Below are 20,833 nucleotides of genomic sequence, written 5' to 3' on the forward strand. Positions count from 1 at the left end.
GTTCTGCATGTAATAATTAGTATAGACTGGCACGATGGCACTTGGGTTTCTTAAATTTGCAATTATTACTCAAAAGGGAAACCTACCTTTTCATTTAGATGTTAAATAAGCTGAATTGCAAGAATATCATTCCCAGTCTTGCGCCTTCTTTTAAAATGTTTTTTACAGTGTTTTGCCTGCGTGTTAATATATGAGTGCCCATTGCCCAAGGAGATGTCAGATGTCAAATCCCCTAGAACTGGAGTTAGGGATGGTTGTAAGGCACCATGTTGTTGCAGGGAAACAAACCCCAGTGTGCAAGAGCAGAAAGTGTTGTCAACCACTGAGCCATCTGCCCAGCCCCACTTGGGTCTTTAAAGTTACCCACCGTAATCTCACCAATGGTAGATACTCAGTCCATTATCCTCAGGCTTGAGTAATGTAGATTGTCTTCAAGATAATGAAGTCCCAGGATCAGATGACTTATTCTACTGATTTTATATTATAACATGAGCATTAAACAAGTTAAAAATACTGTAGCTTGTAACAAGTATGAATATAAAATCAAAATGGCCAGTCATGGTGGCTCATGCTTTTAATCAGAGAACCTTGAAGGCAGAGGCAGGGTGGGAGGGGGGGGTCTTTTGAGAGTTTCAGATGACCCAGAGCGAAATAGTGAGACCCTGTCTCCAAACAAATAAATAAATAGTAAAAATTAATCTACAAATTCATTTAAAAAAACACAAGTCTCGGGGGTTGGGGATTTAGCTCAGTGGTAGAGCGCTTGCCTAGCAAACGCAAGGCCCTGGGTTCAGTTCCCAGCTCTGAAAAAAAGAAAAAGAAAAAAAAAAAAAGAGAAGGAAAAAAACACAATTCTCATGAACCCTAGATTTGATATGACTTGGTATTTTGACAGACTAGTTGTCTTTCAGGTTGCCAGCAGTGTGATGCTAGGCTAGGTCTTTGCCCTTCAGCATGCCCGCCTGCCTGCCAGTCTCCTCTTTCAACCTGTTCTCACGCAGTAGCCACCAGTGCTACTGCAGTGGCCCTGTCAGTGACACCGCAGTGATGTGTCAGTCGGGTTTGATCGGTTTCTGTTTCCCTGTTAGTAGTCTGGGAAAACGTTTGGTTAAGGGTATTGCTGTCGATGCAAACCCTGGCTTTGGAGGTGGGTAGCAGTCTCGTCCTCTGGTTACTTAGCCTTTCTCAGGTCCCAGACCTATAAAATGATGACTAGAAACAGAGTCGCTTTCTTGGTTTAGTCTATGCAAAATGTTTTAACACACCCTGGCACTGATGTGTTCTCTCTCTTGCCTTCCTCTCATTCATAAATGACATTGTCTGTGGACTGGTCCTTGGGACATTGCTGCCTGAAGAATTAGCAGTGCTGGAGTGCCCTGCCCCGCCCCATCCAGCACCGTGGGCACTGCCTCAGGTGCCCTATATTTGAGTTGTTATGTTGTTGAATTTTCAATTAAGTTTAAGTAGCTGTGATTAGTTTTAACCACATAGTTAGTTAATCTATATAGTACAGATGTAGACTATATCATTAAAATTTGTCATGCTTTATTTTGTGTACAGAGGTATGTGTGTGCTGAGGCAGGAGTGTGAAGGTAAAGGGAAACTTGAGGGACCCGGTTCTGTTTCTACCATGTAGTCCCAGGGATTGAACTCAAGCCGTCAGACTTGCAGCAAGCTGCTGTCCCTTTTGAGCTCTCTCTTCAGCCAAGGCTGTTTTATAAGGACGCTATGTTGTTGTTAGACTGAGACTGACTACCCAGTACCTCAGGGAACGCTGCTGGAGCCTGGGTGCGGTACTCGGACCCCTCCTCAGTGCTTCTGACCGACCCGACCCGACCCGATCCGATCCGATCCTGGTGCTTCTTTCACCCTCTGCTTTACTCTCTTGCTTCTGGCGGATACAGGTTTTTCCCTCCCAGGAAAATTCCACCCTCACTGTGTGGGGTTGCCCAGCCCGTCCTGAAGCTCATGGCCACCGGAAGACTTTCAAAGGCAGTTAGACACATCTACACTCGGGCTGTTTAGGAAATCTGCCCCTTCCAAGCTTACATCTCCTACCATTCTTTTCATCACCTTTTCCCAAGTCGCTTACAGACTCACCATTAATGTCCACTCTCTTCTCCTGCAGATCTTGTACATAGAGTGGTTGTCCTCTGAAAGGTTCAGGTTAGAAGAAGCAGCAGGCTTGTGTCCTCATGTTACCTAGGAAATAGCCTCCTGTGACTGGATCTCTGATGTGCAATACTCATGTAAAGTACTCTGTGCAATGGCTTGAAGTAAACACTAAGTCATGCTCATTTCTTCTTGAAAGTCTGTTTTTATGTTCATCACTGTGATTTCATCATTAATCATTTTCAGGTATTAATTATCGCATCTGGCTCACAATTTAAATCACTCGAGTCAGCAATACCAAATATTAAAATCAAATAGGAACTGCCTAAATGATTAATTATAGCCACCACAGTTCTTATTTCTAAGAAACAGTCCTTGATTACTACACAGTGCACCGTGCAAAGGCAGTGTTCCAGAACTGGTTGAGCTCTTCGGAATGTAGGTTATTAGAAACCCTAGACTGAGCCTTCTATTAGAAGAAAAACAACTTACTTAGGCGGTATGTCCACTCTCACCTCTGAGTAAGAATAGAAAAGAATTTCTTCTAAATAACTTTTATAATAAAATTTCATAGTGTGGCCATCACAAAGGAAAAAATAAAGAAACAAAAACAAAAACAGCCAATCAATGTGGATCTTTGTATACATTGCTGGGAGTTTATCTCATTGTGCTAATTACTAATGCTATTTATTTTCTCCTGTTCTTTTGCAGATTTGATTTTACACATAAAAAGCAGTCGGGTGGTGCCGGCCAGTATGGAAAAGTGATAGGGGTGCTGGAGCCCCTGGCCCCGGAGGACTACACGAAGTTGGAGTTTTCCGATGAGACCTTTGGGGCCAATGTTCCAAAGCAGTTTGTTCCCGCCGTTGAGAAGGTAGTGTTGGGCGAGGCTCTGGCGTTGTCTGTTTGAAAGCAGGTTGTTTGTATTAAATTGCACCTGTGTTCTGTCATGTTCGTGTCCCCCATGCTTCCTTTAGCTAACCATCTTGACTGACTGCCAGGGTTTCCATCGTAGACCTCCAGCTCACTCAGGTGCTCAGTCAGTCAGATTCACACTCTCCATAACGTGACACTGCCACACTGGTTCCAGTCACGCATTCCACTCGCAGTGGTCTTAGGGGTTACAGACGCTCGTGCTGCTGCAGGAATGCGCCTTCCTAAGAGTCCCAGCCCCCGGTCCTGTTCCTACAGCACCTTTACTGAGGCTGGGCGGGCTCCTTGTAAATGAGCATAGACCTGGTTTGTTTCTTTGAGACAGGAAGTCCATATGTATCTCTGAATGGCCTCGTATTTAGAGATCTGTCTCTGCTTCCTTTTTAACTTTGTAAATTGGGAGTAAACTAGTTACCTTCACATATACTGAGACAAGGTGGAATCGCAGGAGTGGCGCACACCAAGGGCCAGTGCTCACTCTGCCCTCCCTCTTACCCGTTTAAGGCTGCTGCACACTCTGAGCACTTGTTTATTTTGTCAACAGCAGGTTATAATTTTGTTTTCAGTGATAAGAGCATTTTTTGGTAATGTATTTTATTTGGTATACTTTTATTTTAAGATAATACTTTGCCATTCACACACTTCTAAATATCAGACGACTCAAATTCACACAAGAGAAGAATTTACATAGTTTTCAGCATACATAATGTATAATTTTGAAATGTCAGAAATGCAGTTCACTGTGTATGTAGCTGTGTGACTGAACTGGGGGAGTCCTGTAAGTATTTAAGTGACTGAAAATGAGTTGCAAACTTGTTAACTGTACTCTTTAAATCTATGTGATTTTTTTTTTTTTTTGTATATGAGTTATACCTCAATGAAGCTGTCTTTTAAAAGGTGGATTGCATTTGGGAAATGAAATTCTCTTTAATTCTAACAACAATCCTAACAGTTGTTAAAACAACAGTGTTTTATGGTGTGGTTTTTTTTTTTTTTTTTTTTTTTTTTTGTTCTTTTTTTTGGAGCTGGGGACCGAACCCAGGGCCTTGCGCTTCCTAGGCAAGCGCTCTACCACTGACCTAAGTCCCCAACCCCTATGGTGTGATTTTTATGATGCGGTCTGCCAGTAAGGCAAAGCCGTAATGGACAAGTGGTAGGGACCCAGCACAGCCAGTGCTCACACATAGATTTTGGTAAGGCCATTGACCTTGGATGCCTTCCCTCCATTCTCTCATCCTGAAATCAGGGGCCTGCTGCCTCTGCCTCTGTAAGGGAGTGTGAGCATTAGGTCCGTCCAAGGTTGAGCTTATGCTGAGTGCCCTAACCTTCGCGTTCCAGCCAGCTCACACCTTTAGATTCCGTACTTCTCTACAGAATCACCCATCTAAACGCCAGGCTCACTTAGAAGTATTTAAGAGGTGAAAGACAGCATGTATCCTAAGAGCATTACACTTCTGAGCAGTAACCTCTCTTGGCATTTTGGGTAATACTCTGCAAGTGGGATCTCACTGCTGTTTTATTCATTCATTGTTAGGGGTTTTTGGATGCCTGCGAAAAAGGGCCTCTTTCTGGTCACAAGCTTTCTGGGCTCCGGTTTGTTCTGCAAGATGGAGCACACCACATGGTGGATTCTAACGAGATCTCTTTCATCCGAGCTGGAGAAGGTGCTCTTAAACAAGGTATGTCATGTGCCGATGAACTCTCTACCTGCCTTCCTTGGGAGACCATCATAGTCTCAAAAGCAGTACTGTTTGTCTCCCCTCCCTCCAGGGCTTGGGGAGAGCATGGGAGGTAGGGGATGAATACTTGTAGTATGTGATTGTGAGAGGAGATGGCTGTGTTCTCTTTCTTGCAAAAATCAGAGCCTGCCCTGTTCTAAATTATCTAGGTATTTATTTTTAATGTGTTTTAAGTTCATATATAACCTAAGGTTCTAGTTTTAATAGAGAAGACAAATGCTCAGAACTTTAAGAAGTATTTTAAAGATAAATTAGTCATGTTATTTTAGCTGAATTATTTAAATGTCAAGGAGCTCATACATTTGTAAGTAATTTTTTCTTTACACCTCACATTTTAAACGGTTAGGGATTATTATGAGAGTGGAAGTATTTTGAAAGACTTGAGTAAACTTTATCCATAATAGAGACTTCCTGCTAAACTGCTAAATCTGTCAACCTTATATCTGATCACACATCATACATTTATTAAAACTGTGAACCAGAACTCTGAGATGTTGTGGGCAGGCCTATCTGATTCTTGGCTTTTAATTTGGGGGAAACAAGTGCCAGCACAGCCATTTGACATGAGAATTACCCAGAAGCGAGCTTCCCGTTACCCTGCAGGCAGAGACTTCATTTCCTTTGCCGCCTCATCCATGTCAGGCACTTGTCAGCTCCTTAGGAGTCTGTCAAAGTGTCTGTACATAATAAAATTGAGTCATATAGCAGTCCAACAGTGTTTCCACCGGAGTCAAACTAGACAGGGAGAGAACTACCTTCTTGATCATTATTTCGTAAGCACTCTGTACATCAGAATTCTATTGATTCTCTATGAACTCTGAGCTCTTCGAACTCTTGGGTCTGCATGTCTGGTTACTGGTAGGCAGTGCCTGGGAGGACTGCTGTTCTCTACCCTAGGTTGATAGCTCCTTTTTTGTTTTTTAAAGATGTATTTATTATATATGAGCACACTGTAGCTGTCTTGGGCACACCAGAAGAGGGCGTCAGATCCCATTACAGATGGTTGTGAGCCACCATGTGGGTGCTGGGATTTGAACTCAGGACCTCTGGAAGAGCAGCCAGTGCTCTTAACCACTGAGCCATCTCTCCAGCCCAACTCCTTGTCTTATTTAAGCTTAGTAGTTATAATCTAGTTTTCTGTTGTAAAAAGAAAGAGTGACCTCCATTTTCTTTATGTCAGCTGTGTATTAAACAGGCACTGTAGTCATGATGTAGATATTTGGTCGGTCTGATATGATATTAATTGAGAATAACTCAGATTAGAATACCCACCTTTTGACCTTAAAATGTTCATTACTTTAATACATCTTAAGATAAAAAAATTATCAAATAGGTTAACACTTTTTAGAAATGCAATTGAATTAGAAAGCACCATTTGTTTTATGCTGGTTCTTGACTAGGAGTTTGTAACTTTGATGGGAGTAGAGGTTAGATAAATATAAGATTATCTGGTCATCAATTGACATATGACTTCATCCATTCTAACTCTTCCTATATTTAAATATAAATAAATATAGATGTATATGCCCCTAGTACACACATATGCTAGTGGAAACCTCTCTATATAACCTCAGTGAGATAAGCATAACTGCACAGTGGATCTGCAAAGGGAAGTCTGGGTTGCAGCTGAGGTAACAGGCAGTGCAGACAAGCCAGGTATTAGCATGAAAAACAGCTAATTTGGGTTCTTTGTCTAGCTATTTCTTTATGTTTAAAGGCAAAAATATATGGGACCACATTTTTATCCATAAATAAATATAAATATTTGCCAAAAATAGAATGTGATTTTAAGAAGAAAAGGCATTAGAATTGAAATAAAAATGAAGATTGATTTTTAAAGTCCTAAAAAAGAGGGAGTTTTAAAAATGTTAAAAGTGGGTGCCTTTCATCCCACCAGAGATAGGCAGATGTCTAAGTTCATGGCCAACCTGGTCTACAAAGCAAGTGGGAAAGCTAGGGCTACATAGAGAAACCCTGTTTCAAAAACAACAAAACAAATAAATGCTAATTAATTTATGTAATTGATGTAATCACGTACAGGAAGTCCTCCCAAGCAGTAAGGAGTTGTGTGTATCACTGAATGCCAGCTGAGGGCTTCTGGATAAGAACGTTCCTACTAACCAAGCTCCCTATAACAGTGGCTTATACATAGATTATTGTGTCTCTTATATATAGTAAAATATACTAAAATATGTGGCATCAAAATTAGGAGATACTTTAGATTTTTATGTATTATAAATTAAAACCAAAATTTGAACTTGCCTCAAATACCAGTCAGTGATGTAACTTGACACTGAAATGTGAAACTACATGTCTGGCTTGGCTCTGTGGATGTGAATGTTGCCATCACTTCCAGAGAGAACACTTTGCTTATTCTCCCAAACACTGGGCTTGCAAACATGCTAAGCAGAGCCAGGACTGTCTTTACTTCACTAACCCAGCAGTCTGTTCTCTGGGGGCTCTGGCCATTCCATGCCAGGTTTTGGGCTTTGTCTTCCCCTTACTATGAAGAAATAGGCCTGTCATTTGCTTGAATGTCCCCAGACCACCTGGGAATATTCCTTGGAAATGTTCCACATGCGTGCGTGCGTGCGTGCATGCGTGCGTGCATGCGTGGGCACACGCGTATACCTGCCTTCAGGGACAGTGAGTACAGTTCTTCCTGTTGTATTGCCTTTGACCTAGAGTAGTGTCATGCCACTTCTTTCCCAACATGCTTGCTTCAGCTATTGCTTGCCAAATTTATCAATTCCTTGTATGCTGCATTATGTTGAGTATGTGAGTGTCTGTAGGGTTTCAGCTCTGTGAAGAGACATAATGACCATGGTGACTCGTACAAAGAAAACATTTTACTGGGGCTGGCTTACAGTTCAGAGGTTTAGTCCATTATCATCATGGCAGGAGCATGGCAGTGTGCAGGCAGGCATGGGGCTGGAGGATCTGAGAGTTCTACATCTTGATTGGTAGAGACTGAATTCCACACTGGGTGGAGCTTGGGCATAGGAGACCTCAAAGCCTGCCCCCACAGTGACACACTTTCTCTAATAAGATCACACTCCAACAAGGCCACACCTCCTAATGGTGCCATTCCCTGTGAGCCAAGCATTCAAACACAGCGTCTGTGGGAGCCATACCTATTCAAGCCACCACAGCGAGTGAGCTTGGAGCCGAGAGAATTGAGATTCAGAGCAATTAGTTTTATAACTCAGGCTGACACACTGGTTTGGTGGAACTTAAAGTTAAACCTAGACTAGTTTTAGCCCTTGACTACCTCATTCAGCTGCTTATCACCCGGCCTTCTGATACTGCTGTCTTTACTAGTGGATTGAAATGGAGAGTCACCAGTGTTTCCATAGCATAGGCTTACTGTGAATTAGGTATGACTCTGGAGGTGAGTTTAGGAGTGCTGTATTCGAATACAGAGACAGTATAAATGCATAGGAAGCTGAGCATCTCTGGAGTTTGGTACCCAGTTGGGGTCCTGGTGCCGATCCCAGTGGTGCTGAGGCTGGCTGACATTGTTACTGTGACAGTGGCTGCACTTGAGTCTGAGTGTCTTTAGAGGTGCTTATATGATCGTACAGGAATGGTTGCTAATTGATCTCTGATGGACAAACCGATGCCTCTGGAGAAACTGGTTATTTCAGAACACAGTAGCTTCTGTGCTGTCTTTCCTGTACTTGTTCAAACCTTCTATTTGGGGACAGTGCAGCCAGTCAGAAACTAAGTATTCTGCTCTAGCCCCCACTACTGAATTTCTGTAAATATTTGAAGTGTAAATATTTGAAGTTTATTTTACTTTTTCCGTAAATATTAGTCAGTATTTGTAACTCTAGAGTGTAGTAGTAGTGTATTAGATGGGACAAAAAAAACCCACAATGACCTTTACGTTAAAGTAGTTGTTAACATCTAGTCTGATATCTTTTAATTATTGGTGAAGAAATTTAAGACCTGGGCAGACTGTTTTCACAAGAGTCAAGCAACTTGTTAGAGGAAACTAAAAGCCTGAGTCTCAGTCAGGCAGTAGAATTCGTCAGCCTAGAAAAAGGCTTCTCAGAAGTGACATGAGTCTTCTAAGCACCCTCTCCTGCACTGTGATGAGTTGTTGGGGTGTGTGTGTGTGTGTGTGTGTGTGTGTGTGTGTGTGTGTGTGTGTACGCGCGCGTGCACGCAAGGACAAGTAAGAAAGAATGGGTTTATGTTGGTTTCACACGTGATGACTCCAGAGAGAAGAATTAGCACAGCCATATAGTTTACATAGTGTGGGGCTCGATAATTGATGTTGCTCTGTAGTTTAATGAGATTTAAGGAATTTTCCAAAAGCACGGTAATGGAAATACACCTGAGTGAAATGTTATCTCTGGAATTTTCACCTAGCCAACTATTACCATAAAAAGAAAAGTGAGTCCGGGGGAAATTTAAGCTTATCATCATTCTGTGCCTTTAGGGACATGCCATCTGTCTCATGTAAAGCTGGACAGGAGAATTTCACTTTTATAGCTAATATACTTTTCTTTTTAAACCTAGCCTTGGCCAGTGCCACATTGTGTATTATTGAACCTATCATGTCCGTGGAAGTCATCGCCCCAAATGAGTTTCAGGGAGCAGTGTTTGCAGGAATTAACCGGCGCCATGGAGTGATTACAGGGCAAGACGGAATTGAGGACTATTTCACGCTCTACGCTGATGTAAGTGCATCACTGATAGTCTCACAGGTTTCTTTCACACTGTAGCCCAGGCTAGCCTGGAACTCACAGTGACCCGGTGCCTCAGCCTCGTGAGCTAACAACCCCTCTGGGTTACAGATATGTCTTACTTTAATTAGCCATAGAAGGTAATCAATTAGTTTCGGTTTTGGAAATTGTGGAGCAAACTGGAACATTTGCTTTTGAGTTTGTGGCTTCTACTTTGTGGCAATTTGTGTAGTTTTCTGTGAGAGCAACTCTTACGTGGATTATAAAGAACATAGGATTCTTTATATCTTGGCTATATATATTTTGGTAAATTTGTTTCATAGGTATATAGTTATTTTCCCCCTTTTAACCTTACTTGTATAACTGCTTTATTGTATTATAAGGCTAGTATTTAATTTCCTGATCTGAACCTGTCTTAACTTAACTCTCACAGAGGAGAAAGTATGGGTCACTTTATAGATAGCCTCTAGAAAGATGTTGTTGTCAGTGTGTCCTCAAGTGCCCAGAGGAGGGCTGGGTGTCTCTCGGTGGTAAATGCGCGCTCAGGCTTCACGAGCCTCTGGGTTACGTGCCCAACGTTGGCACACGCACGTGCACGTGCACGTGCACGCACACATAGGCAGTGGGAACTCATTAACATTTTCCCAGAAAAAACGCATGTAAATGCTGGAGGTAGCATGAGGATAAGAAGGGAATGCCGTCAGTGATGTACAGTCTGGATGGAAAGATTTGGTATAATTATACCTGTCAAAATAATTTTTAAGTAGGGTTTCCTGTCTGGGATAAGACAAAAGTCACTCTGGCTTTTGAGTCTTTTAAACTTAAAATTGTTAATATAAAGCTAATTGTTAGGCATTAAATTGACTGATATATCCCTGTATTTTCCTCAAACATTTTTCAGTAAGTGGTGCTAAAATATTTTTTATGTTTGTTTTTAGGTTCCCCTAAATAATATGTTTGGTTATTCCACTGAGCTTAGGTCTTGCACAGAGGTAAGCAACTTTAAAGTGAGCTGAACTTCACTGCAGTGCTCTTCAGAAGAGTGCTGTGCACATTGATCCCATCCTGACTTGCATCAGCAACTCTCTCTCTCTCTCTCTCTCTCTCTCTCTCTCTCTCTCTCTCTCTCTCTCTCTCTCTCTCTCCCTCATAGGGAAAAGGAGAGTACACAATGGAGTACAACAGATACCAACCATGTTCCCCATCCACACAAGAAGAGCTCGTCAATAAGTATTTGGAAGCTACAGGTCAACTTCCCGTAAAAAAAGGAAAAGCCAAGAACTGACTCTCAGTGGTACTTTGAACGTACTGACAGTTTGACTACAAGACGTAAGGATGATGGATGCCGGTAGAATGAATTTAGACGGCTGAAACAGATTTAGGAGCCCCTGCCATCTCGTGTTCAGGAGCTTCTATATACGTGCAAGATAACTAGATAACTATGTGTATTTAAACTGTATTTTTATTATTTAGTAAAAGATCTTAAATAAAATTATATTATTACTAAAGTATACTTAATATTATTTAAAGGAAGAAAAGAATAATTTTCAGCTTAGAATATATATAAATTTACTTCCCTTTTTTTTTTTTTTTTTTTAATAAAAGGGCTATGTGTTTAGCCCAGGCTGGCCTCGAAACTTTAGTCTTCTCACCAAGTGGTAGGATTGTGAGCATGCACCACTGTGCACATGTTTGTACGTCTGTGGCTCTATGTGTGAATGTGCGTGCCAGAGTTGTCTTTGGTAGCTGTCCTCCAATTCAGTTGTTTTAGGTAAAGTCTCTCACTAAGCCAAGCAGAAAGCCTCAGGGATCCTCCAGCCTCTACTTCCCCAGTGCTAGGATTACAGGTGTGTGCCATGCATGCCCAGCTATTTCCACATGGGTCTTGGGGGATTGAACTCAGGTCCTCATGCTTGCCTGTGCAGCGTTTTACTGAGACAACTCTCCAGCTCCCTAACTTTTTTTTTAATCATCTGATGTAGCATACAGAAAAGTGGGGGAAACAGTACAGAATAGCCATGTAGCTGCTGACTCTATTCAAGAGTCAACAGTTTTCAATGGTTTGCTTTTCAAATAAGTTATCCATTGTCTCTGTGGCATGCATTGATATTTTAAAAGTTGCTCTCCTAAGGCGATGAAAGTAAATGTACGTTGTGACACTTTATGGGTACCGTTTAATGCGGCTTCCTGTTTAAAGAGAATCATTACGCTCTTCCTAGAGCTCTTTCAGAGCCCTCATTGGGCTGTGAAATACTAAAGATGGCGAGTGGCTTCAGTTTGTGCTTCTCCAAATGTATAACCACCTCTGTTAGGGTTACAGTATGGTTGTAGTCTTGTTTAGACAAGAACAAGGTATTTACATATGCTCTCTTCATTTGTATTCATAGATTCCGATAAAATAGAATTTGAGGAGTTGCTGCTTCAACACCATGATATATTGTAGTTCAGTCTGAGTCATCAGAGTTTGGTCTGTATTGTACTTATTAAGATTGAGAAGGAAAGGACGTTATGCTTTTGTTTCCAGAATAAGTTGGTTTTTCTCAGGCTGTTCTGTATCCTTTTAAGAATTTTTTTCACCTCCAAACCACTGATGCCACAAATATACACTAGTTTGTTATACTTAAAACATAGATAAAACTAGATAAGAGAAATGTGGGGTATTGACAGACTCCTATGGCCTTGCACTCTCATCTTCCTCTGCCCCCCTGTGATGTGCTGTGTCATGGGTCTGCACCACCTTTTACAGGGTTTTTGGTTTGTAGACATTGTAATTTTAGGATAAATTTGATGGCCTCCTCTTAAGCTAGAAGCATTACCGGTTTTAATTCGTATAGCCCTATACGTGCTGTGTCTTTGTGACAAGCAAACATGAGGAGATGGCAGCTTCTCTGAAGGCCGTGCAGTCATGACGTTCTCAAGTAGACACTGTGCTTCCAGTCGTTCAGTGGCTTCGTGTCCTTGTGAACGTGTGGCTCTACCAGGGTATCGGGTCTGGGGAGTGGTTTGCTTTAGGTGCTAGGAGTATGTTCTCGTATGCTCTCAGTAAGGAAACGGTCTCACCGAATGTAATGCAGTCTTTGGATATTGAGAATAATCAGAAAAGTGAGTAAAACTGAGTATGTTTTTAATTTGCTAAATATTCTGAAGGTAGAGACAGGCAGATTTCTGTGAGTTCAAGGCCAACCTGGTCGACAAGGTGAGTTCCAAGCCAGCCAAGGCTATAGGATGAGATCTTGGAGAGAGAGAGGTGGTGGGAAGAGAAGTTAAGTTATAATAAGTATCCTGGGTATCTAATCCATTAGTGACATTTCATAGGCAACCGCATGGACCCACATGGGAGTGTGAATAGAACAGGATCCCAGAGGAACAGTTCCAGTAACAGAGCCCACATCTGTTGCTAGCTCCTTAGTTTAGTATGGACGGATGGTAAAGACCAAAGTCTATAGCACGGAAAAGATTAATAAATGAGTAATAAATGGGTGTTAATAAATGATAATTTTTGTGGTAGTTATGAAGGATAGTTTTAGCTAATTTAAAGAGAGTGTTAGCTTGTGTTGGGGAGAGGCCACAGTAGAGGCTGCACTTGCCACTGCTGTGTAGCGGCACTCTCCTGACCTACTTAAAAATTCTCTGGAGGTTTAAGTGAGGACCCAGTTCCATCTCTAGATATCCAGGCTCCCTAGAACATTTCCAGTTGATTCCAACATGCATTTGGTGTTAAAGACCACTGCAGTGTCATTTGCACATAGACCCAAGACATGGAGTTAGGTTTTGTTTTTTGGGGTTTTTTCTTGTTTTGTTTTTTGGGGTTTTTTTTTGCAATTCTAATGTATAATATCAATCAATATTCTTTTGTGTGATACCACATTTGGACTATTGTCCCTTCAGCTGATAACTGACATTAAAGAAATACAGTTGAGTTTTCTCTTATTCTTTGTCTTCCTGAGTAACAGTAGCTTGTGAATCAACAAAATGTAATCAGTTTTGAAAATTAGGAATTTTTGCATTTTAGTATTTTACCATATGGAATCTTAAATTCGGCGCAGCCACCAGAAAGGAGTGAATTGTGACATGTTGGAATTATCCCACTGCAAATGATAGCTCTTTCATTGCTGAAATGATACATTGTTGAATCTGAATTTTAAGTCTTCGGCTAAATTTTCAGCGTTTCACTTCAATAAGCAACTTGTGCTCCCAGAAATTCATGCATAGATTAGGGAGTGTGGTGGTTGAGTCTTGTTAAAAGTTAGGAGAGGTCACAGAACTGACCAGAAATTTCTAAACTGAGCAAAATCAGTGTAATAAAGTATGGTGTCTTGAAGGACTAACATTCAAAGTCCAAGTACAGACATTTAAAACTGATCTTCAAATGAACTTAAGTGTTCTAGTGCTGTGAACAGACACTAAGACCATGGCAGCTCCTATATGAGAAGGCATTTAATTGGGGCTGGCATTGTTTCAGAGGTTTGATCCATTATCATCATGGTAGAAGCATGGCAGCATGCAGGCAGACAAGGTACTAGAGAAGTAGCTGAGAGTTCTACATCCGGATCAACGGGCAGCAGGAAGAGAGGGACACTGGGCTTGGCTCAGGCCTTTGAAAGCCCAAAGCCCACCCTAGTGACATACTTCCTATAACAAGGCCACACCTCCTAATCCTTTCAACTAGTGCCACTCCCTGGTGACCCAACATTCAAATCTGTGAGCCTATAGGGGCCATTCTCATTCAAACTACCCCGTGTACTATCTAAAAAATTATCATTCAAGTAGGAAAAATTGAAACTGAGTAGAATAAAATGGAGTTGTCGACAAAACCCTGGTACTGCTTTTGATCTATCTTGAGATTCTGAAAGTTCTGGAGGCGTTCAATAAACGTGGTGCTAAATGCAACTGTGGCTGGCTCGGTGACTCAGAATTCACTCTTCTAACTTGAAGAGGGCTTGGGGAGTTCAGTTTTTACTTTATCCAATGCAAATGAAGTACTTGCTCTGTTGTTAGCCAGTGAATCAATGTTAATGAACTCAAGCTCACAACCTCATCGGTCTGTTAGGAAAGATGTGCTGGCAATGGCGGAGAGTTCTAGCAGCTTCCACTTTGTGGGCTTTGCATACGGTTCCTCTCCACACTCTACAAAAATTAGTCTGTTTAAGGCTTATGTTGTTTGCGACTCTGGGGATTTGGGACAGTAGCAGCAGGCCACAGCTCTGACAGCCACATGAGCATTAGGGTTAACAGTCCATGATGTTGCTAAACTGGGCTGTTTACATCAGGTGTGTTAACTGCATCTCAAGCCTCTGGTATTTTCAACTCTGGGTGGGCTGACTGGGATATGACCTCATCCATTGTAAGGCTGCTTCTGAGTGCTTTTTTATTTTGAGACTGATGTTTCCCAGTCAGTCAGTGGCCCAGGAACCTGGCTTAAGGGTTTTAGACAGTGACATAAGTGTCCCATTAAATTTTAATAATTTCGAGAGGCAAGCAGTGGCAGTGTCACCTGGGTGAGTCTTCTCGCCCTGAGGAGGTGCATCACTGAGTGTGTCCATTTCATATTATGTTGGCTTTCATAGATTATTTACACCAACCCTGGGTCCTGGTTGTCCTGATGAATAAAAACATAATTATCTGGCACTTTCTGAACTACATCAGTGTTTCTTTTGTGTGTTTGCAGCTTTTATCGTGTGAGATAGTGTGTTGTTCTAAAGATTTGTAAAATTTGAATCAGCATTGGGATTTGATTTAATTCCAGGTTAGCCTAAATTTTCCACACATACCAAAGTTTACAAGCACATTTTATTATTTAGAAATAGAAACATTTATTGAAAGTGGGCATCACGTTAAAAGGGAATATTTGCCTGAGATTAGCAGTATTTCCCTGAAAAAAAAAAGTTGACATAATAAGAACAATTTAGCAACATAAAATAACTACACTATGCCCAGAGTAATGAAAACATAGAGATGAAACCTTTCCCCAAGGCAATGCTGATCCACCTGCTGTGTGGTGGATGAGCTGCGACTGCCACGCCCAGTCAGGTGGGCGCGCACAAGCTCGCACAGGTGAAAAGCAAGGCAGCGCTCCGAGCACCTACTTCGAACTGCAGGCTTGCCTGGGTGCTAGAATACCTGGACCTTCGCGTTTACACAGGAGTGGACGTGGGCTAGTGGAGTGGGGTTTTTTTAGAGTATAGTAGAAGCAGACCATTTCTTCTTTTTAGAAAGTACTGAACTCGGCTGGCTCCATAGCTGATGCTTCCGCAGTTCCAGAGGTTTCTTCTGGGTTCTGTAGCTCTTGACAATGGTAATTGACTTTTAGGGGCTTGCCAGGGTACCAGACCATATGAATACGGCAGGGAATGATTTCCTACAAAGTAAATATTATAAACTTGAAAAACTTTATTATAAACTTATAAAAACAATTCAGTACACAAACTTTGCATCTTACCTGTGTTGAGAATTCATGAAGTAGAACAGTGAAGTCAAAATCAATGCTGTCATCATCTGTTTTCTAGAGAAAGGAAAACAGAATTAGTATAACCCACACCGTGGGATTCTGTAAGCTCAGGATTTGTGAGGCTGTGTCATGTGACTCCTGTGGGCGGTGTCTTCGAGCTTCTGCTGAAACAGAGGTGGTACTCCCAGTCAAGTTCTAGAAGTCACAGGTTCTGTTCAGGTTTTGTCACTCAGTCCCATGGAAGTCTAGTTAAAAGTCCTTAAAGCTTTTTCTCTCTGGTATTTATGGGTTTGGCTGAACTCTGAGAATAAGGAGAATCTCTGGCAATCTTAGTGATCTAGGTACTGTATGTGAACCTCTGATGTGTTTGTTGGCCGTGCTCTCCTCTGAAAGACTGGAGAAAAGCACACTTTCTACTGTGCCTGCCACAGGCCAGATGCCCTCACAGAATTCCAATCTAGGTCTGACTGCAGCCTCCATGTCCTTCAGATGTGCTGCCTGAAGCCCTCCCATATTGTTGTTAAAACCGAAATGTTAGGTATTTTGGTTTTTTATAAAGTTTAATAGTCAATTTCCTAGTTATGGTTTTGTACTCCTTACTTTTATAGATCAAGGGTATTTCTCTTTACTAGTGAAGATAGGATTATTTTAAAAACCTTCAGTCTTTAGAATAGAGCTTCAGTCTTCTACCGGGTTTTTAATGAAACAGCTAAAGAATATGGAGGGGTGACGATGGAAAAGGACTCGATGTTGGGCTCTGTCTTTGTTTTTCTTATCGGTGGAGATTTTCACAAGCCTCTGTACTAGGGGAGGAGAGAGCTATAGAGTTTGATGCAAGAGGGGGGAATGCTTCAGAGCCGGATACTGTATAGTGACTTTTCTTGTATTATTGGGTAGGTTTCTCTCTGGCCTGGAAGTATAGTATACACAGGGGTGTTCAAACACCAAGGCACAAGCCACACAATCAGAATTCACCAGGGAAAACGTCTTTCATTAGAGAGTAAGTTACCAGCACTTCTTACAGTTACCCTTCTGTATCTGTCAGCTGTGCAACCAAGAATAGAAAATCTGAATTCTAAACATGTGCAGGCATGTTTTTGTTGCTGTTCCCTAAATAGAATGAAATAACAATTGATAGAGCCTTTACTTGGGCACACTAAAGATAAAGCGCGTCAGAGGACGCGTGAGGCTTATGAACGAATACTGTGGCGGGCCTGAGCCAGGCCCGCAGATGCAACGGGCTAACAGCATCAGTTTGCATCACTTGGAGGTGTGCACTTGGCCTTGCCTGGCCCTCATTTGATGACTATCTTTTCTTTGGAAGACAAAGCTGATCTTTCTCAAGTTGTCCATCAGTGGGCCCCTGCCACAGACAGCTGCTTCCTGTAGTTTCTCAAGGCTCGGCTTTCCCGGGTGTTCTTAAGCCTTTAAAACAGATCCTTTACTTACAGACACCTTTTCAAGGCAGTGCATTCTTATTCTGCTTTTGAAAATGACATTTTTTTTTAATGTGGGTTTCTTTGAGATACAGTCTTATCTGGCCTGGCACTCTGTAGCTGAGACAGGTCTTGAACTCCTAACCTTCCTGCTTCTGCCTCCGAAATACTGAGATTCAAGGCAAGTGCTACCATGCCTGGCTTTAAAAGCAGTATTTTTAAATGAAATTATGGTAGTCTTCAAGTTTTAGGTTAAAACATAGCAACTCCAGTTTTACTTAGTAATCTGTTTTGCCCTTACCATGGAGTACTGCCTAGACTGTGGAAATCAGGGAGCCTGCCTGACATGGGTGAAGCTATAGGCTCATTCCCCAGCAATGAGAAAAAAAAAGGTGTTACCCAGGTAAAATGTGTAAGGTTATAGTCCGCTGTGCCTACTAAAGCTCCTGACTAAAGCTCCTCACTAAAGCTCTTAAAGCAACTCTTGCACTGCATGCCTGTCTGCACCCTTCTTTCAGAAGGAAGGACCCTTGAAACCAAGCCTGAAGCACAGCTTGTTACAGACCTGCAGAGGTAAACCGTATACCTCACAGTCTGCCCTCACCACATCAAGCCCTGCCAAGAAGTCATTATTTTTAATATTATTCAGAAATAACAGCTTTGGCTTTTATTCAAATTATCACAATGCCAAGTGCTTATATTCCAGATTGACAGTGATTTATTATTTTTTGTTTCTGTAACTTAGCACTTTTGTCTTCCTGGAAACCATGATGAAGACTCTTTTGACCCCATTTTTGCAGCCCCCTTCCATGTCCACCAAAGGGAGAGACTAAGCCCTAATAGAATCAATGTGGTTTTAGTAGAGTAAGTAGGCTTATGCTATTAATATCCGTTATCGAAAAGAGATTTCTCAGCAGAACAGTTATGGCTGGTGAGGTAATTTCTGTTATGTATCTTGGGCTAGTGGAGGGAGGCCATAGCTGGAATGAAGTCTGCAACTGACTACGGTGAGTGGCGACGTGGTAGGTGTTTAGGATTAGGGTTAGATATTTTTGGGTGTGAAGTAGAAACTTAGGTTCTTTGGAAAATCGGTCTGATGGTGTTTTGCTAGGACAAACATGTGAAGGAACGTTTCTTTAAAGCGGACACAGGTAAAAGGAAGTTCTGCTATAACAAGCACGGGAAAGAACACGTGATGAAAAATTCTTCGCCAATGACACACGTGTACTGGTCTGCCTTACATTGCGTAGTTGAGCTGCAATTGTCATTGGTGTGTTCTGTGGAGAGAAACACACCAAAAAGCTCCTGGTGCTGTGCTGCAGCTGCTTGCTGCTTCTGAGGACTTGGCTGATTGGCAGAGTGACGTCAGCTGAGACAAACGTGCATGCTGAGGCAAGGCCCGTGGAGGACACGTGATGTCTGGAGGGTATAAGTAGGACTCGATGGGCAGTGACAAGGCTGAGCTGGGCTTGCTTATAGACCTAGCTGTACAGTGCTTGTGGGTCTCGAATCTTTGCTGATCGTCACTTCACTGAGAAAGGCACAGCCAAGAACTTCGCCTGGCATCCCTCTGGGTCCTTCCTGATGACTCTGGCCAAGATGGAGGCCTGCCTGTCTCTGTTAGGCAGTGCCACCACTGCTGACTTGTGTTTGCTATCCTGACTCTACCGAACTGGACTGCTTGTGCATCCCTGGAGTGTTTGCGAGTGGATCGAGCTGCTGCGGCTAACAGTTCACTGCCGATTTCCAGACAACACAGACGGGAGTTGCTCCAAAGAACCTTTCTAAACAGGTCCACTTCCCCCTTTCCTTTCTTCCCCACTGCCATCATTAAAAATAGGTTTTGGAAAGACTAAAGTTACAAGATTTGGAACTGGTGGGTTGGAATCAGAATAATGTAGTTTTCCTTTCATCAAGTCATAATGAAGGCTGGGAGTGGAGTGAAAGTCTTATCCCCATTTTCTCTTCGCTGATATACTCCCTTATCCTAGGCAAAGTCCCTGGTATTGGGAATGCCATCCGTCCTTCAGAACTAAGGAAATAATGGTGGTCCTGTTCATATACGGCTGTAAGTTTAGAAGTTTGTCTTCCTTTATACCATTGCACTAGCCTATAAGTTTAACCCTGAGAATTCCGGTAATAATTCTCACCCAGAAAGCTTTAGGGAAAGTGATAGCCACCCCACCTCACACACACACACACACACACACACACACACACACACATACACGCTTCCTGCCCCTGAGCTGTCTTGGCGTTATCAGCTCCATCTCCCTGTCAGAGAGGGAGGGAGGGAGGGAGGGAGACAGACTTAACATGAGTAAGGCCATACCCTGCCTTGTTACCTAGCAATAATCAATTAGAGAATAATTGCTATTAAAAAGCACTCTTGGGAAAGATCAGTAAAGAAGAAAAAACTTAACTTCTATTTGATGCCTGTTTTACAGTGGTCTTTGGAAAGTAGACAAAATTATTATTAATATTAAAAATGCCAAATGTTTGGCAAGTTCCTCAGAAAATTCTGATGACCCATCATCCATGGCTAAATCCTGAAAATGTTCCCTGTAAGTACTTCTTAGAACCAATTTGGCTTTTACTCTGGGAAAAAACCTCTCTCCCTATATCACATTTACTTGAGAAAATTCCCAACCCTGGTTAAAGGCAACTGTTTGCCTACTTACCCCTGCTAAGAGCAAACCCTTGCCAGATCACCACATTAACCTGCGGGGTCCCAGCATTCCTCCCTTCCTCACCCTCAGCTCAGGACTCTTCCTTCTCTGAGAGGACATCATGGACACCAGAGAACTGAGACTGGCTCCCACCTGTGTTAGTGTCATCTGTGACTAGTGTTTGGCCTCCTCTGTCTACTTTCCCTCCAGGTGGATTCTGTGCTGCCGGATCTCAGGTGGTCCAGACTCAATCTGAAGTAACTCTATGTATACCACCACTTGTGATCTCTCCCAGTCAGTGGTTTTAAACACCATCTACATGGGCATGATGACGGCCTTCCATCCCTGTCTCTTAGACACAAACCTCTATGGTTAGATGACTGTACAGGTTGTCTTCTTGTCACAAATCAAGACAGCTTCCTCTAAAACTGTTCTTGATGTCTTTTCCAGTCAATGACTAGAAACCCTCCTTCCAGGTTCAAGCCTAAGACTCATCCTTTACCTCTTGCCACTCTGATGTTCTTATATAGCCTAGAACCAAGATTGCTAGTCTGCCTGAATCCAGATCCTCCACGGCCCCCATTGCTGCCCCTCGTCCAGGCCACCACCAAGCCTTCCTGCTTCCTCCCTTGTTTCATGGTAGTCTGTTTTCAGAATGGAGCCAGAAAGATCCTGGGGAAATCATGTCTGCTAATAGGACAAAGGCAAGCCCGGACCAATGATGTCCCCAGACTCACAAGGACAGATACCCCTGCTGCCCCCTTCCTGTCATCCCATTTCATTTCCTGCAGGCTCTCTGCTC

The 20,833-nt window shown here is 42.3% G+C and overlaps 2 protein-coding genes across 2 annotated transcripts in view; one reads left to right on the plus strand and one right to left on the minus strand.

Annotated features, from left to right (window-relative positions):
- Positions 1-10,986, plus strand: part of Gfm1 (G elongation factor, mitochondrial 1) — a 44,776-nt gene extending 33,790 nt beyond the window's left edge. The window contains 5 exon segments of the mRNA NM_053625.2: positions 2,824-2,986; positions 4,580-4,724; positions 9,312-9,472; positions 10,417-10,470; positions 10,632-10,986. Of these exon segments, the coding sequence (NP_446077.2) occupies positions 2,824-2,986; positions 4,580-4,724; positions 9,312-9,472; positions 10,417-10,470; positions 10,632-10,763 (655 nt within the window). The 3' untranslated portion in view covers positions 10,764-10,986.
- Positions 10,987-15,250: 4,264 nt separating this feature from the next.
- Positions 15,251-20,833, minus strand: part of Rarres1 (retinoic acid receptor responder 1) — a 34,660-nt gene continuing 29,077 nt past the window's right edge. Inside the window, 2 exon segments of the mRNA NM_001014790.2 lie at positions 15,251-15,836; positions 15,918-15,980. Coding sequence (NP_001014790.1) covers positions 15,687-15,836; positions 15,918-15,980 — 213 coding nt within the window. The 3' untranslated portion in view covers positions 15,251-15,686.

This window comes from Rattus norvegicus, chromosome 2 (genome assembly GCF_021556685.1).
Source record: "Rattus norvegicus strain SHRSP/BbbUtx chromosome 2, alternate assembly SHRSP_T2T, whole genome shotgun sequence".
In the NCBI taxonomy this organism is placed as follows: domain Eukaryota; kingdom Metazoa; phylum Chordata; class Mammalia; order Rodentia; family Muridae; genus Rattus; species Rattus norvegicus.